Raw genomic sequence first — 18993 nt, 5'->3', positions numbered from 1 at the left:
ATAACTGGACAACATTTTATACCACTCCATACAGCAGACCATCAGGATACTGAATTTGACCAAGTGTGTTGAATTAGAATCGCTTACTGCACCTTTAATTTTTTTTTGCCATTATCTCCTCAGTTCTCAAAGCATATTAGAAATAATGACAATCAGATATGAGACAAAGTGTAATATACTATCACTGTAATTAGTCAGGAATTTACCCGAAATAAATTTTTTTTTAAACTGTCCAACAGTATAATTGAATATTTGCCACAGAGTAGCCTATATGTCACTCAACAAGCGGAATTCATAGAGAATTTCCCTTTGTATTGTAAACAAAAGTAGAGGGGTACAAGTTTAAAAATGTAAAGAATGTAACAAATACTTTTTTTTAAATAAAGACCACACAAAATAAAAAACTGGAAACAAAGAGTTCTTTATTATCCAGACATAATCTCTAGCTTTGTGAATTACATAAAAAGCAGTGTTTTTTATTTATTTTTTTTAAACAATGATCCAGAAATAAGGGGAAAAAAAAAGCTAAGTAAGCAAAATAAACAAACTACTGTATATTATTGGTTCTAGACCTCAGACTCAACACACAGGTATGCTGAATTTGGATAAGAGAGGAAGTTTGTGTCATTTTATTCAGGACCGTCTGCTCGTGTCTCAGGTTCTGCGCTACTATCCTCCACCACTTCTTGCGGCTGGTCTTCTGCAGGCTCAGTAATCATCGTTTCCATTGGTTCCTCTGCGTTTTGGGAAACAGGGGTCACCCGGGATTCGTTCTCAAGTACTTCAATCTGCCATGATTAAACATTTGCGTTAGTCCATCAACTCATCATACAGGAACGGAGGTAATATAATAATATAATCAGCTGATCTGATCATAGCAACTGATAAAAGCAGGAGTTAAAGAATGTGGATTCTTACTTGTGTTGTGACTTCGGTTGCGATCTCTAGACGTTCTGTACCTGCCTCTCCTTCCTCCATTGGCTCCTCTATTTCCTCCTTTCTGGCTACTGACTCAGGTGCTAGTTCAGGAGGTGCTACTACAACCGGAGCTGGAGTTTCCACTTGTGTTATGGGCCTTACGAATTGCTGGGTGTGTAACTAAAGGATAAAAGAGGGACTTTAGTTGCAAGTTCCTGAGACGTTTCATTTTTCTCTATTTAAATATGAATGGTTACTGCATTTCCATGTCGGACCTCTCTCTCCTCCTGCACCTTCATGTGTTCAGGTTCATGCTGTGGTGGTTCTGGCTCTGGTGTCCTACTATTAGCCTCCAGAATAGCCATGATGGATGATGGAATGTGGGCTTGCTGTACACACACAGGCAAAGTGGAACAAAATGTGTCAAAATAAATGTTACTGCTGGATTTAAAAAAAAAAAAAAGTGATCAGAGCAAGGAAATGTTGGATGGTGATGTTTCTTTACCTGGTGTGGGGTGAAGGAGCGGACATGTTGTAGGAGAGGCTCCCTCATCTCCGGGCAACGCTCGAACACGCTGGCTAGCTGAGCAGGCGGCAGCTGCAGCAGAACGGTATAGGACTGCGGCTTGGTGCGTTGGCAGCACTTCACAAAACCTTCCCACACCTTGGGGTACTTCCACACCTACACACACCCTGGACGTTACTCAATGGCATAGATAGACTAAGGCAAGCAAGTGAGAAAACGGATCATTATTTGAAAATAAATAAATTTAAAAGTGCTTGCTGCTGTCTTATTATTTTTTTCCATTTATAACTTGTTTTATTACATTTGACAGCAAGTTGTTTTTTTTTTTTAAACACAATTTCTTTCTCCAGTCCGCATTTTCTATCCCAAGTTGTTTAGGGCTTGAGCTTACGACTCAAGGCAGTGGTCTAGGCGCTATTAAGAGATCCTGTCTCAGACAGCAAGAAAAATCTTGCAACCTGAGGTGGTGTTTACATTAGACCGTATTAGCGGATCATCAGATTAACGTTTTTAAAACGATTCGCGTGCACACAGCAACGCCAATACACGGATACGCTAATCACATGACTAATTAGACGGCACGTAAGTTGAATGTGTCAGTGCGGCTCAGCGCTTCCTCCTCAGCGGCTGCGCTCCAAATCACTCCGCCCTGAACAGCGAGTGCCCTCTGGAGGGTGCGCACTCCGGCCCTGCGCAGCTCACAGAGCGCGCGAGTGAAGCGCACGAGCAGTGATTCGGGACTGAGCCGCTGTGTGTGTGAGCCCAGTGCATATCGGGCATGTGCAAGTCACTCACCACTTGCAAGTGGAAGGATGGCAAGCCTAAAGACAATCATAACTACACAATGGGCAGTATTTGCATCTTACCATGAACAACATTAAGAATGACAAAGCAAAGCATTATATTCATACTTTTATACTCTTTAATGAAAAACAAAAAGGTGATACAAGACAGAAACAATAGCAGGAAGTGAAGTCCGCGCCGTTTTTCAGCAGTCGCATCACATGACCAACGTGGCATGAACAACGCCAGCGAATCAGGAAGGTGGATGTCACAGTGACGTTGTCCAATGACGACGTCAGCTAGAGCTCAGCACTGCGTTTCCTCGTATCTCAATGTTTACACAGCACCGGATCAGATACGAACTGGGTTGAATACGTGGGCCCTGGCGGATTCAAGTTGTTCCGCCTGTGGAGTCGTTTCCCGGCGTTTTAATGTGAACGGACAGTGCATCCGCGACGAAAACGAGACGGATACGGTCTAATGTAAACACCACCTGAGAGGCATGAAATTCCGACATAGTGACTCAAGTTGCAGACTCTGAACACAGCCCAGTGCGTCTTTCTATTGCTATATGACAACCAACTTTAACTCTTTGTATACTCTCAAACAGGAATGTGAGCTTAATTATAAAAAAAAAAAAAAAAAAAAAAAAAAAAAAAAAAACACCCTTCACAACCTGCACTTTTTTTTTTTTTGGCTACGAGCTACAATTACAACAAATATAAAAGCTTAATTAAACACGGATCTGAAAACTTACAACAGAAACTCCAGCTTAATAAAGAGCCCTAAAACCTGCAGGACGTTAGTCCCAAAGTGAAGTGACGCACCTGTTTGGGGATCAGTCGAGAGAGGATGTTCATGACAAAGCCACCCAGGCGAGGGTACATCGTAAGCGACTGGATGACGGTTCGCATGAGCAGCATAGGGAGAGGGCTCTGCTCCATTAGCTGCTGCATCACCACAGCCAGCACCTCCGACGTGTACACGTTCTTTTCGCCGAAGCACAGGTTCGTAGCTACATGGTTTGGACAATTACAAGAGAGTGACGGTTATTTAAAAACGAGCGCAACCTGAAAACAAGACGCGATGTGAATTTTAAAAGGAGGGATGAAAGGCTTATCTAAAGCGGTGACCTTTGATAATGGACTTCATGTCACACTTGGTGGAGTCGATGTTATGAAGCGCGATGAGGAGTTCGCCAGGAGTCAGAGGAGACACGGAGGAACTACCTTCACCTGAAGAACACATTCTTTACAATTTTATCAAAGAGCTCAAACTGTCAGATGTTGGCACATAACGGTCATTGTTTTCTGAATGCAAGTCAGCTCAGTAGTGCGAGAGATCAGTCACATCAAAATGATGCAAACCATGCACCCGTACCGTGTTGCGTGCCCAGTAGGCGATTGAAGACCTCCTTGACGACTATGGGGTTGAGCTTGATGAGTTTGGGCAACGCCTGAATCACCTCTTTCTGTTAAAGATGCGATTAGAAAAAACACTCTTAATAGCACTGCCTTTCAGTATGGAACTGGGCGTAAACATTTTTAAAAAAAAAACGAAGAGAAGAGACCTTTTCTAGGCCGTTGATGACCGGGATGAGGAAACGCACATCTGGCACTCGTTTGTGATAGAGATCCCGTACTCGCTCCACCAGGTCTGGAGATGGAGGGACTGCAGATGGACAGAGGATAAGAGATGGAGTATGCGAATTGCGCCTAACACCACAAACATTTGCGTCAGACATCCAAAAATAGAACATGGTTGTACCTTTATCAGTCAGTATATGCAGACAGCGAGTGACCAGAGTCTCCGCCCCCTTGGGACAGTTCTCAACCAGCAGTAGAAGATCAGGAGAGTTCATGCCCATTCCTCTGATCTGAAGAGCAGTTAAAACAGGTGAACACTTTAGATGCGAATGTACGAGTTCACTCACACCCTGAGACGTTTAAGCAAAACGAAAAATACTACATGGGAAAGCGATGATGAGTTTTTCATTTCAGGCTTACAGGCTGCTCAATGACACGGAGCACGCTGCGCTTGATGTCAGCGATGGCTTCGGTGTAGACGGCGGCTAACTCGTGGACCAAGCGGTGGTTGAGAGGAAGGAGAGACAGATAGAGGTACAGACACTGTCTCACCGTCTCCTCCGTCCAGGGAGCCGCCACCTCTGAACGCAAAAGCCCGAATTATCATATGGTGGTTACAATAAATAACAGCCAGTGAGATTGTCTGTATAACGTTGATGTGTTGGTATATTTCAACTGAATGACTATATTTGAAAGGGATCTACAGTCACTACAATGGTAGTCTTTGTACAGCAAACTTAACAAAAAAAAAATCGAATCAAACTTTAAATTAAATTGTGTATTTCTCAAACAGGAAGTGACTTGACAAAGCCCACAAGAAGGGAACGTGTTACAGAAATATTAGCATCTAAGGCATAGAGGCTTTTTTTTTTTTTTTGCAGTTCAGGTTAAAATCAAAGAAGCTTATTCGAACCCGTGTCCTCTCCGACTCCGAACAGCAGCGAGGGCGGGTTCGGGTGGACGAGCAGCTGCATGTAGTTCAGAGCAAACTTTTCAATGTAGTCTCGCAGGTGGTCCTTCTCATACATCCACTTGATGATGTTTAGAGCAGCGGAGCGTACCTTCAACAAACAAATGCAACATTTTTGTTAATCTGACGTGTAGCAGCTTTCGGAGAAGAAAAGATGAGCAGAGAAAGGAAATGTACTGGTACAGGGGAGCACACACTTTTTCCTTCTCATGAGAGCTGAGATCCAAGAGAACGTGCAGGTACTGGAACTGTTTGGAAGGGCGTTTCAGGATGAGATCTTTTAGCGTGGGCATGCCGAGGTAAACACGAGACTGCAATCACACACATAATGCCAAGCTTTAAAACTTTCATTTCACAATATCCTATTCTTTGGTTTGTTTTTCACCATCTTGCTTAAGGGATGCTCGAATCTGATTGGTCAGAATGTACAGAGGTGCAAATCACAGGTTTAATGTTAATGCACTCATTCTAATACGTTCATTTCTATACTAACAACTTGCACAAGGAATTGTATGGCAGATACGCCACATAATTTTAACGCTCGTTTTTAATGCATGAGCACAATACGACGTCAAGCAGAGACCAGATGAATCCATTCCATAACTTCATGAATGTACTGAAATGACTGAAAAGACGCGTGGCGGTGTCTCACCTCGTCCTCACAGTAGCGCCGGATCACCTCCAGGGCCGACTCTGTGATCAGAGGAGCCTCGAGCACCAACTTATTGAACAGCCTGCAAATAGAAAGGATTTGAAACTCTTCTCCTACAGCATGGTCAAGTTTAACACAGAACACTGCATATGTGAAGCCTCAAGACAATTATGTCGATGGAATACCACTCGTTTGTCCATTAATGACGCCATAAAAGAAGTGTCAAAATTTTAAATAATTTGTGAGGTTTTTGGGACTAACCCGGGTTCTTTAGAAAAATACTGAGGACAGAAATAGAGTTTCTGTGATGCACAGCTTTAGATCAATGTGACTCACCCGTCTCTCTGTTCAGGCCGCTCTTGTAGGCCTGAGAGCAGCGCAAACAAGCAGTGCTCATAGCTGTCCAGCGAGCCTGATGGGAGCTGGCTCAGGTACTGGTTGTACTCCTGATAGAGAAGAGCGAACGCGAGGTCGATACGGCTCCGGATATCCTCCAGGATGAATCGCAGCATGTCGTCCTTCATTGCACCATCGAACTGAGTGATCAATCTTGCTAGCAGCTTCACGCGAACCTTGGAGACGTCAGATTAGTCAGGAAATCTCCATTAACCCGTATGTCTAATCTGTTAATCTATCCTTGATATTTATAAACAAGACAAGACAGTTTTGTTAATCCAACCCCAAGTCAGCTTACATGGGACATCCCACTTTTTTCGATGGTCTTTTCCAACTGGAGGATGCGTCTGACGGCCATGCTGCTTAGCTTATCGAGTTGGGAGTCGGACAAGGGCTGGACCACGTCAGCCAATCGGAAGACTTTCTTTCGTCCACTGCTCCCAGGCGCTCTGATTGCAAAAACAAAAAAAATATACATATAATAATGAACAAAAAGAAAGAAAATTACAAGTTACATCCTCTGTCCTTTAATACAAGGTTTCTACTTGGGCTGTGTAGAAGGCAGAATAGGTTCTGGAAGTTTCTTGGCCTGAGGCGTCTCCTCAGTGGTTTCGCTCTTGTAGGCCCCGACTACAGAGATGGCCTGGCCCAGAGACACTGCTGACAATTTCCGGATGATGATAGGGTCTTTAGAGCTGGTCTCTGCCACAGCTTCATCAGCCTCGCCCTCCTTCCCTTCTTCGTCTCGGGCTTTGCACTGCTCTAGACCTGAGCGTTGAGAAGGACACGGGGATATTTGGTTTCTCAGATTCCTCTGAAACATGGCCGTGTAATTAATTTAAGTCACGCAAGTGAGAAATATAAAGCTGCAAAAAAAAAAAAAACACTCCTGACCCGGTCCAAGTCCACTTGAGGTCATCTGCGTAGCCATGAGTCTGGCCAGATGTTTGATTTGGGAATCTGTGCCTGCCGACTCCACAGGCGTGTAAGTAGCTTGGAAGGAGGCTGGCATGTTGTCCGGCAGGTAAACCATGCTAATGAGCACCTGAACCAGGAAATACAATGATATTAAAAAAAAAAAGTTCTCATATATGTTAGTAGTTTCACAACAGTATACCAAAATAATTTGGAGCGCAGTGTGTACCAGGTTGGCCACATTCTCTGGTGTGAGCAGAGGCAGAAGGAACTCTGCTGTCAGGTCTATGGCAGACTGCGTGCCCGTGGTGGCCAATGGCTTGGGCACAGTAATGGGTAAAGGCTCCTCTTTATCGTCATCGTCCTCGATCAGAGTGGGTTCTTAAAATGGCAGCGATATCGGTTATTTTCAGAGCACTGTACTGTACAAAAAGTCACACTGGAAATCACTGTATGGCTTTAAATGCGTGTCAGAAATATTGAAAGGATATCAGGTGAGAACAGCATTCGTCACTCACCCATTTTGATCCTCTTGCCCTCGCTGTAAGGCTCGTTCCGTGGTCTCTTGCGAACCTGTGGAGCGACAGGCACGCAGCGAGCGATTTCGCTCTGGGCCATCCCTAGGTCCAGCAGGAGTGTGGAGATCTGGCCATGGAAGTCCAAGCTGCTCGGGTGCCGCAGCACAGACACCAGATGCAGCTTGAGGCTCTTGCGCACGCTGCTTACCTGAGACTTGGCGAGTGTCGGAGGCAGGTTGGCTAAGAAAGGCAAAGAGCAAGAAGACCGGAAGCAGTTGAATGTTTTAAAGTATAAAATCGTATTAATTTAATGGAATAACAATTAACGAGGCATCCTTTTAGCTGACGTCCAGAAATCACAATGCTAGAATTACACGTCATGCAAATAACTGGGTCATTCCATGCCAAATCAAAAAGAGGTTATGCTCGACCATCTCAGATTTCAATGAAATTTGGAGGGCTCAGAGATACTATTAAAAGAAGTTAATCCCCAAAACTTGAGCTTCCTATCTCCAATAGTTTCAGAGATACAGGCATTTGAATTTTTCGATTTTTTGTTTTTTGCTCAAAATATACATATTTCAAAGTGTAATATAATCTTTATTATGCAAAATAGAAACCTAAAATTTTGCACAGAGACTCTCAATGTCTTGTACTACAAGCTTCAACTTAGAATTTCAATGGTCATTGTATATTAGATGGTGATTTTAACAAGGAAATTAAAAAGACAAATTTGCATTTTTAACTCATTCTGGAAGCTTGCCTGTGGCAGTAATGCTTAAACTAAGAATGTTATTCAAATCTACACAGAAATATCTACCAATTTCAGTTTTACCAAGTCTCCGCTATTCCTGGTTTGTCTGTAATAGGGTTTTGAAATTCGCCGATTTCTAAAACATGCCATTTTCAGTAGCAAGAAATCCAATATGGGATAGCAGTTAGGAACTTGTAAATTTTTTTCAGTAATCCCCAAGACCCATATTTTATATTTCCAAATTTTTGTTCTGTGTCTCTCAAGTATTTTTAAACTACAGGGGTTTAAAAAATCCATTTTCACCAAATTCGAATTTTTGATATATTTTCATATAACTGATATTTGAGGGTTAATAAATGCTTCAATAAGGCTTAAGTAGGTTAGGAGACATGTTTCTTCCTCAATTTTAAATAAAATTTCAATTAATGCTCAGTATTAATTATTTGTAAATTGATTTTAATCTAAGACTGTGTAACATTAGCAATCAATGACCAGCTATTGTGTACCAGTCAACAGCCAGCCTCATCAATATCAACACAGCACAATAGGTGACCTTTGATACCAGAACTACTGGCTCATATCTTATAGTTTTAGAGTCTGTAAACTGCATACTTGTTCAGATAACATTATATTGCTTGGATTATATTAAATACATTGTAATACAGAGCACTGAGAAAATTTACCAATGTTATTAACTGAATGTGTTTCTTTGCAAGGATTGGATATTTTGAATAGTTGACTAGGGAATTTAATTGTAGTTGCTTTCAATTTGAGATCAGTATAAATGAGTTTGTTCTTAGACATCTAGAAATGGCTGAACTTCCTCCCTGTTCTATAGGAATTGGACTAAAGAAAGATTCTGACTGCCATAAACTAACATACAACAGAAATTGTAAGTTAAGTGATTTATATGAAAAATGACTGACTTCTTTAGTTTTTATATATATATTTACTGAAAAATGTGAAATGTTCATATATTATTTAGCTTATTTCAAAATGATAATATTTTTAAAACCATATTTCTGTGACATGAACACAAGTAAAAAGTTTCCTTATCTATACAAATCATTTAGTTGTATTCATCAGTCCTTAATCATCAATAAAATGGAAATAATACCAAAAATTCGAATGTGGAAAAAATGGATTTTTTTAAACACCTGTAGCTCAGAAATACTTGAGAGACACAGAACAAAAACTTTGAAATATAAAATATGGGTCTAGGAGATTACTGAAAAAAATTTACAAGTTCCTAACTGCTATCCCACATTGGAATCCATGCTACTGAAAATGGCATGTTTTAGAAATCGGCAAATTTCAAAACCCTATTACAGACAAACTAGGAATAGTGGAGGCTTGGTAAAACTGAAATTGGTAGATATTTCTGTGTAGATTTGAATAACATTCTTAGTTTAAGCATTACTGCCACAGGCAAGCTTCCAGAATGAATTAAAAATGCAAAAAATGCAAATTTGTCTTTTTAATTTCCTTGTTAAAATCACCATCTAATATACAATGACCATTGAAATTCTAAGTTGAAGCTTGTAGTACAAGACATTGAGTCTCTCTGTGCAAAATTTTAGGTTTCTATCTTGCATAATAACGATTATATTACACTTTGAAATATGTATGTTTTGAGCAAAATGCAAAAAAATCGAAAAATTCAAATGCCTGTATGTCTGTGAAGATTCTCAATCATCCAGGTCATAGTAAACTGTGGGTGGTAGAAAAGGGCAACTGGACTTGCTTGAAGATTCTTGAAAACGTTTCACCTCTCGTCCAAAAGGCTTCCTCAGTTCTGTCTGACTAATAGGGAGACAATGCCTGTATCTTTGAAACCGTTGGAGATAGGAAGCTCAAATTTTGGGGATTAACTTCTTTTAATAGTATCTCTGAGCCCTCCAAATTTCATTGAAATCTGAGATGGTCGAGCATAAATTTGTCAGATATTTGTTGATTTGGCATGGAATGACCCAACTGGTATATTCTGCAAATGTGAACTGTAATGAAAGTTTATTTTTCCTTCTGCACTTGGCCAATAAATGATTGCCGTTTTACTCTAGAACAGAGTAAACCCTTTTGGACCTCGATCCCATCACTTACCATGTAGAGTCTCATAAGCTTGTATGACCTGAGACATGAACATGGGTCTCTGTCGGGCTAGCGTGGCCAGAGAGCCCAGAGCTGTGGTCAGATTAATGCTGGAGATGGCCGGGTGAACCATGAACTTCAGGAGCTGCTCCAGAGCCGACTTCCCCTCTTCACACAGAGCATCTGTGAATTAGAGATCAGTGACACTTCAAATATAGATCTGAAGATCAAGATCATGTTCTGGGGGTTAAAAATGACTGTAGCTTAAGTGATGATGTAATACGTGGTCGTATTGTCGTCGAGTCCAGCTCCACGCACCATAGCGAATATATGAATGGTCCTTTGGAACTTTGTCCAGGCTGATGTCCCCTTCCTGCTTCTTGGGGACGTCGGAGTCAGATGTGCGAGGCGACAGTGTGATGATGAGCGACTCGGTGAATTTGATGGCGTGTGTGCGAACGCCGTCGTTGTCCGAGTCGAGCAGAGCCAGAACCTCGCCCTTCATCTGGGTCACCATGTCCCAGCATCCCTCCTGCACGTAAGAGATGCTCTTCGTGCGCAGTAGCCACTGGCGCGACAAACCAGAACGCTCGGTTATGAGAAAAGACTCACTGAAAGACATTTTAAGCCAGAGGAAAAGACGAATACAATACCTGCAGCGTCACTTTGTACAGCTGAGTGAACGTCAGGATGGCCTTCTTCACAACGTTTACGCTCTCGTCCTTTAACACCATGTTTAAATTCCCTAAGAGCTTCAGCAACAGCTCGTTGTCTCTTTTACTGAAACAGAACGTGCAAGAAAGCCCACCTGACTTTTCTATCCAGGCCATTTTTTCCTTTCTTTAAACAGAAAAAGTTGTAGGAAAGGTTTTAAATCTTACCACGCTTCTTCTATGAATCCAATAACAAATTTCCTCACTTCAATCGATTTGTCATTCTGAAAAGCTAGCATCTCCTGTTGACAACGCATGACAGAGACCAATTTAGTCTTTGTGCACAGAGTTCCTAATTGCATTCGAGTTTCCCAAAGACGGGATTATACTTACATCCAGGTAATTGTCGAGCAATGAAGGATCCTTATTAATAATCAACTCTTGTACCTAACGTTCAAAGCAAACACATACAGTGAGCCTGAGAACCAAACGTGATCAATCATTAACATGAGACAGACTATCAGACATCAGGTTACCTGCTTAAGGGCAGTGAGTTTATCATCAGTGGACATTAAAGCAGCCTGGTTCAGAAGGTCCACGACCTAGGACGCGAATATAAACGTACTTGTAATAAAAACAAGATTAAATCACAAACAATTAACATCAAATAGAGTCCAAGATTTATTTTGTAATTAAACTCAGAGGGTTTTTTTTGTTATCCGTTTCACAATGCCATTCGACTGCCTGCTGATGATGCGAATTCAACTCAAGTTCTCACAGGACATCACATCACAAATATTACAGCTGAAGCATTTTTTACTGTGGAGTTGTTCTTTAATGAATACACGTGGTCCATATCTACATTATCAAAGTCTGTCCTAGAACAAAACAGTGACACCTTTTCATTAGTGGTCATATCCATGGCCGCATCTTCTGCTCCGGTGAAGAACTGAGACGCCACGCTGGAGCGTTGCTGCTTTTCTCCGGAGTTCGACTCCATCCTGAAGTCCCGGATGGTCACAAGTCTTTCTGTAAACAAATAACGGGAGTTTTTTTTAAACAACTGGTTAACATAGAAAGCAAATATTCAGAGATTCCATAAAGATGTCATTAAAATAAAGAGAGCGCCACTAACAACCATTACACAGCCAAGCAGCTTGTTTATTTTAGACATGAGAAATGCTTCATGCAGGAACTGGGAACTCTCTACACAAACGTTTATGAAATTATTTCTACAGCCTCTATAATAGACCATGTATGTATATAAAAGAAAGGGTTTTGGTACTTCGTCGAAAAGGCTAACTGGTAGTCATGTATTAGAACACCAGAGGTACATTTCCACGTTGTTGGGTTTGATATATTAGAATGATTCACTCCTCAAATTCATGAAGTTCTACCTACGGGATCTACAGTGGCCTGTAGAGTATAGAGAATGGGATCATGATGCCAGCTGAAGTGAGCAACGCAAGGCATTGTGGGCTTTTAGGACACGGGAGCTACAGTATATAGACACCCAGTAATAATAGTAGTGGAGGTATCGTTGTGGGGTTTATATTATCCAGCTTAAAAACATGGTGGAATGGTGAACATTCTTATAAAACAACAGCCATAACCGTTATCCATAACCATCTCACAACTGGCGTGGAAAACGTATGGCAAATAGAGCGCGATTTTCAGCTCGGAGGCAAAACAATGGAACTAGACTTGAAAAAATAAATTGGATGAACCTAATTGGATGTTGGAATAATTAAATTAATATTTCATTCAACATATTTCACTGAGTTCAGAAAATAATTACACTCCTCAGGGCTCGACATTAACTTTTAAACCCACTTGTCCTGGGTACTACTTTTTTCTTTTTTATGAAAACCATAGAATAGTTGTGAATTGCAACATAAAATGAAGATCACACACTGAGTTGAAGTTTGGTTATTGGTTACTTTTTCCTTATAGCGGACAATAATTTTATCCAAAATAGTTTTTCCTGCCTTAGTCGATTTATTTCCATTTCACATGCATGCAGCTGTTGTAAAGTTCAGCGTGGTTGTGTAGAACTCTCTCAGACTGTAAGTTCATTACTCGATAATGTAGAAATTATAAAACAGAAATCTATAACAAAGTTTGTATGAAGAAAACAATAGGGTGTCAAGACTTTTGAACAATACTGTGTTTGAGAATATTTATAGGTTTTTTGTTATATCATCCACCTCTAGGTTTAAAAAAAAAAAACCCACACTGTCATGACAGACAGGATAATGTTTGAGTTTAAAATTATTGTTTAGTGTGTAGATTGTGGGTGTTTGATACAGACCTGGCAACCTGTAAATGAAATCAGTGCAGCCAGCCTGTCTGGGGACAGTGCATTTTTTTTTTTTAAATAAACCTAGCGGTGGATGATGTAACAAAATTTTTTTTTATATTTTATTATATATATATATATATATATATATATATTCCTCTGATAATGGAAACAAAGCTCCAGCTCTCTCTGCTCTTAATCTGTTCTGTTCTTTCAGGATTTATCGCGCATGTCGCTCCTTGTTGAGTTTTTATTCCCGAGTTGTTTGAAACCAATCTGGGTTTTCTGTGTCGAATAAGGAAGCGGCTTCACCTGTAAGAAAATCAAACATTTTCATGAAGGAGCTAACTCGAAGGCGAACAGAAAAAAAAAAAAAAAAAACGAGATTCTTAAGCAAACTCTTCCATCCTCACTTCCGACTTTGTTTTTGTAAAATACATTTTAAATACAATCGTGAATTACTCTGGAGTTTTCAGGCTGAGCTCCTCTCGTCGTATTCTTTAACCACTCATTTTCTCGTTGTTCTTGAAGCATTTGCTTCTATTTGTTAACATTTCCCTTGATCGCGGCGAGACGGTAATGCCTTTTATCTTTTTCTCTGTTTGAACAAGCAAAAACAGCGCAAAAATTAACCATATTGAAGACAGATTAAGCCTTGCTTGCATGAAAGACGGTGTCTGTCTGACCCCAGCTGTAATTCTCATGTGATGCGTGACATCATGCACAAGGGGTCTGTAAACAGTACGCATACCATACTACAACAGCAGGGGATATAAAATAATTTGCAAAGTAGTAAATGAAACTGAGACTAAGAAAACAGCCAAGACATAATGGCGGATACGTAGTGAGGGACGCTTTTAGGAACCGAAATAAAAGATAAAAAAGTCTAATTTTTGTGGCAGTAGCTCGTAATATATGCTTGTTCCAACTTGCCCGGCTGGGCATGTTGGGGACATATCCCACTTGCCCGAATGCATGTTTCACTTGTCCCCGGCAATCGGGCAGTCCTTAATGTCGAGCCCTGGACTCCTGGATTACAGAGATTACTTTACATTAAGTAACAAAAAAAGAAAAACCCTCAAGTGTTTAGAAGCTACTGAATTTACTAAATATTAAGACAATCATTTAAAAGTTTGCTTTAATTCTTAATTTAATTAGGCTTTATTGCTGTATTATTATTAACAGGTATAGTGTCCTTCAAGCAGGTCAAAACAGATGTCATTAACATTTTAAAAATATTTGTAATTTAAAAAAAAAGGAATCGTGTAACGTGTTACTTTCAATAATCGTAATATTTTCAGAAAGCATAATAAAAGCCTTTAATAGCCGTTGTACTCATTTATTTAGTTGTTGAGTTTGTCTGTCAGAAATAATATTCCGATTATGATGCAAATAAAGATAAATAATTGTATTTATGAATGACACATCACGCTTTTAAAGTGTTGTTATGGCTCGTCCACAAGAAGTTCCCTGTGTCCGAAATCGCTCCCTACTCACTATATAGGGCACTATATAGTGGGGACGCCATTTTGTAGTGCCGTCCGAAACCTTTTTCCCCACCTTTTATTGAAAACAGCAACAAAATACAAATACAGTTATTAATACCCACACACACCAAACCAAGAGCCAGGGGGAGTTTTCAAATAAAGACATTAAATAATGAGCACAAATGAAAAGTTTTAGCAGCTTTCTTGTTTGTGAAATTTTAGTGAGGATTATTTACACTCAAAGTATCCCACTCAAAGTATCCCACAATGCATCACAAAAAGTAGTGTACAATAATGGTCACTAACAAAGCAATATATCCCATCATGCATTGCAGTCGCACTGAAAGAAATCAAATTAAAAGTCTCAAATTTGATTTAATAAAAGGCAGCGGCAAAGAACGAACGCATTCAGCCTTGATTTAAAAAAAACTGAAAGATGCAGGTACTTTGTATTGATTAATGTGGGAAATACGCTCAGTATAATATGGATTTATCACAAAATAGATGCATGTATTTATTATTTTGAAAACCTACCAGCCGACTGATCTGGCACGTTTTAATTGTGCGACAGTAATGACATAAATACCAGCGCGACGGACTAGTGTCCGAAAGCGTTTATTTTATTGCAAATGTTCAGGTATATAAACATTTAGGCATACAAATATGTTGCATGCGTGAACAAAAATGTTCAAGGCACAAGGTAAAACAAAATACTCTCATTCACTCATACATTCACACAGTTGTATAATTACCACTAGAGGTCTTCAAATATTTTCAAATGATCAAATGCACTCAAGAGTGACATTGCTTTTTTGCTTTTCATACACTAAGGCAGTGAGATCATTTTCTACAAGATGTTCTTTTTTTAACACAGTGAAAATAGGCTTTACTTTTTTCCATTTTGAGCAGTGAATGAAATATTTCGAGAGCAATAGTAAATTATTTATAACAGTCCGCTTGTGAATCCTTCAGATTCATCCCGAATGTTATGTTGTCCAGGGCAAGTGTGTCCTGTAGCTGGATTTTAGAAGAAAGCCAGTCCAAAAAGGCCTCCCAAAATGTTTTTGTGTAAATACATTGAAAGAAAAGATGGTCTGTAGTTTCAATATCTGATTCACAGAAAATACAGTTGTTATCAATACTGGCAATATTGAACATTTAGCATTTCACTGGATGGATAAATCTCATTCAAAATCTTAAAATGCACTTCCTTCACCTTTGGACGAACAGGAAATTTTAGATATTGGGTCATCCGTTTTTTAACCTCTACTTCAGAGAACTTCTGAAAGATGGAATTGCTATTTGAACGTATTGGGTATAGATTATTATTCAAATGCCTGCGTAGGGGGGCGGCACGGTGGTGTAGTGGTTAGCGCTGTCGCCTCACAGCAAGAAGGTCCGGGTTTGCGCCCCGTGGCCAGCGAGGGCCTTTCTGTGCGGAGTTTGCATGTTCTCCTCGTGTCCGCGTGGGTTTCCTCCGGTTTCCCCCACAGTCCAAAGACATGCAGGTTAGGTTAACTGGTGACTCTAAATTGACCGTAGGTGTGAATGTGAGTGTGAATGGTTGTCTGTGTCTATGTGTCAGCCCTGTGATGACCTGGCGACTTGTCCAGGGTGTACCCCGCCTTCCGCCCATAGTCAGCTGGGATAGGCTCCAGCTTGCCTGCGACCCTGTAGAACAGGATAAAGCGGCTAGAGATAATGAGATGAGATCTCTTTGTTAAGAAAGTCTTGTTCCATGATGTGTAGAGTATTGGAAGGTTAGGAGGAGGCAAACTCTTCAGATCAATGTTTTGTTCCGAAAGCCTCCCCCCCCCCCCTCCTTTTATTTTACTAATGACCTCAGTATATAGTCCTCTATATAGTAATTCCCTATATAGGGAGTAGGGAGTAGTGAACGAGTGAGCGATTTCAGACACAGGGATTGAGTCTTCAGGACAAAAGAGTTTACTCTTTCTTTTCAACTTCAAGAGAATGAAAAATGAGAAGCTGGTGAGGGAATGACCAGGGGTTAAATTGGGCCGGGGCTGTCCGGGGCTGAGCCCCTGCACATAAGCTCGGAGCGGATGGCATATGATCACGCACACATCAAAAGCAACAAACCCTTTTCACGATTTTCAGTTCTGAATAATTAAATATCGTTTTATTAATCAATAAACCCATGACTTTTATGAGATGGATCATAGTTTTCCTGATAAGACGACCTGTCAAAGCTATTTAGAACAGAACTTGCGATCAGAGATTCTGGTTTCTGGAACACTGCGTGGGTTGCCAATTCCGCTTTTTATAAGCGACTTTGGGGTTTCTTTTTTTGTGAGCTCGCTTTAAAAAAAAATCAGAAGTCGTGGTTTGCGGGTTTTTGGGCTTGTGTTTCAGCGCTGTGACTTGTTTATAATTTTCTCCGTACACCGTCTCCCCTTTTACCTGCATACGATCCTAATCCATCAGAGGTGCTTGAACGAACTGTCTGTGCATTTGGCGAGTTCAATTTCCAGGGGAAAAAATAATACTGATCTAAATATGTTGTGTTTTTATTTTTAGACAGTATGTGTTTAGCAAAAACACATACTGTCTAAAAATAAAAACACAACATATTTAGATCAGTATTATTTTTTCCCCTCTTCAGTATTATTTGATATTTTGTTTTTAATAATAAAAAATATGATAATGATTATGTTCACTGTATTGTTAATATTATTAGTGTTTTATTATTTATTGTTAATATTATTAGTGTATTATTAGTGTAATTATTATTGTTATTATGTATTCAATTATTTATTTGGCATGTGGTGCTTTTTGTATTGTCTAGAACATACATAAGATGAGCATATTATAGCAGCACAATCATTTGAATGCAGCAAAAGTTTTGCTGCATTCAAATGATTGTGCTTCTATTTTGCTGCTATAATATGCTCATCTTATGTATGTTCTAGACAATACAAAAAGCACCACATGCCAAATAAATAATTGAATACATAATAATAACAATAATAATAAATGCTTCCAATGTTATAGTGTTGTTTGTATTTGGTTGCATTCACTGCATGAATATATTGGATTGACAATTTGACTGACAGTGTTTTGGCATATTTAACATTTATCCTCCAAAATAAATCAACTGTTTTGGTTTAAGATTGTGCAAGCCTTCAAATTTTCTCACTGAACATTTCTCCTTCACATTTTTCACCTGTAGGCATGTGACAAGATTTAACATGATATTGCTCAACCTACCTCTGTAAAGTCAGCTAACAACTTATTAAAATGCACCAGAATTCAGCAAATAACATGTATGATAATAAAAAACTTCTGGGGGAGGACCCCCAGACCCCCCACTAATCATTTCCTTCAAACCAATGTACAACAACCTGTACAATCTGTTACATTGGCCAACCAATCTACATTCAAACTGCCATAATGTGTAGGGGGGCACTACAAGACACACATAGGCCTACAACACACAGATAAGGTGTATATCTCTGTGCAATATGATATGGTTATCAAATTAGAGGGTTATTTTCCAAAAAGTATATTGGGGCAGGGCGGCGGGGGCAGGGGCGGGTACGAGGCAGAGCCCCCCCACATAACCAATCCCAATTTAACCCCAGGGAATGACTAAAGCTACAGGTGAACAATTTTAAGAGGTGCATCCTTAAAGATGTCGAACATCACCCAGAATACAATGAGCCACAACAGAGTCGCCCTTTTTATAGAGTGCATGCGAAATGACTGACAGGAGAAAGAGCCGCATTTTCCAAACACAAACATCCGTCATTTTTCCAAACAGGAATTTCTCAGCGACTTACTACATTTTTTGCAAAGACAACTGCTTAATGAGTTTATCATGTTATACAGGCCTTCCACGGTTATTTGTAGAAGCAAAGAATAAAATAATCGACTATTACACCTTTAATACCACACGGGAAAATTAAGCCGGTTGTCACAGCTAACGTGAGCTCTGTTCTTAATTAGTTTTATATCACGTACAAACTATAAGCATTAAACAGAGTTATGTCCGAGTTCAAAAATATGAATTAAATTAAGTATATTAACTCACTGAGGCCGTGTTTCCTTGTTTAACAGTCAAATTCTGAAATACAGCTTTAAATCCAATTAGCTCCTACGAAGCCGCCATCTTGAAATGACACGGAACAATTTCCTCAGCGCGACGGAAGACGTTGCACGCGCGCCCGAGCACTTCCGGTTCTTTTCCTCTTTTTTTTTTTTTTAAATTTTATTTATTTAATTTTTTTAGTTGTTCGTTTTTAAATGCAAAATTAAACATATAATTACAAATAATTCTACCCGGACTTAAAACAAAAATAGAATTTCGGATTTTTATGTTGTCTTGCGATCAAAATGGCAACTTTTAACTGAAAGTGGAACCATACTCATTTTTAATTTTTATTACGATTTTATTTTTTAAACATATAAAGCGTTATTAGCTTGGA

At 39.8% G+C, this 18993-nt stretch overlaps 1 protein-coding gene across 2 annotated transcripts; it reads right to left on the bottom strand.

The window, feature by feature from the left end:
- Positions 1-434: 434 nt before the first annotated feature.
- Positions 435-18693, bottom strand: sympk (symplekin). 2 transcript variants are annotated; one of them, XM_060912245.1, is made up of 27 exons: positions 18600-18693; positions 11658-11788; positions 11296-11361; positions 11153-11206; positions 10988-11061; positions 10760-10886; positions 10425-10674; positions 10119-10289; positions 7265-7504; positions 6976-7127; positions 6726-6876; positions 6377-6599; positions 6130-6280; positions 5772-6007; positions 5436-5517; positions 4981-5094; positions 4727-4874; positions 4234-4394; positions 3995-4103; positions 3798-3898; positions 3608-3698; positions 3361-3462; positions 3055-3242; positions 1424-1600; positions 1194-1307; positions 919-1098; positions 435-788 (listed from the first exon to the last, which is right to left on the bottom strand). In XM_060912245.1, the coding sequence occupies exons 2-27, from the start codon at positions 11757-11759 to the stop codon at positions 630-632; spliced, it is 3723 nt and encodes a 1240-aa protein (XP_060768228.1). In that variant the 5' UTR covers positions 11760-11788; positions 18600-18693; the 3' UTR covers positions 435-629. The 2 variants fall into 2 exon arrangements, with proteins under 2 accessions (XP_060768228.1, XP_060768230.1); XM_060912247.1 differs by having other exon boundaries at positions 11658-11784; positions 18600-18675.
- Positions 18694-18993: the final 300 nt, after the last annotated feature.

The sequence above is a fragment of the Neoarius graeffei genome, chromosome 28, assembly GCF_027579695.1.
Source record: "Neoarius graeffei isolate fNeoGra1 chromosome 28, fNeoGra1.pri, whole genome shotgun sequence".
In the NCBI taxonomy this organism is placed as follows: Eukaryota; Metazoa; Chordata; class Actinopteri; order Siluriformes; family Ariidae; genus Neoarius; species Neoarius graeffei.
Note: the sequence above shows the minus strand (reverse complement) of the source record. Positions and strands in the feature narration are given on the sequence as shown.

Excerpts from the sequence above, each read along its gene's own strand:
- sympk (XM_060912245.1), bottom strand. The coding sequence starts at position 11,759 with ATGGAGTCGAACTCCGGAGAAAAGCAGCAACGCTCCAGCGTGGCGTCT. Across the intron at positions 11,362-11,657 it reads ATATGACCACTAATGAAAAG|GTCGTGGACCTTCTGAACCA; the intron begins GTGTCACTGTTT and ends TTCGCGTCCTAG. Across the intron at positions 10,290-10,424 it reads CCATTCATATATTCGCTATG|ATGCTCTGTGTGAAGAGGGG; the intron begins GTGCGTGGAGCT and ends TCTAATTCACAG.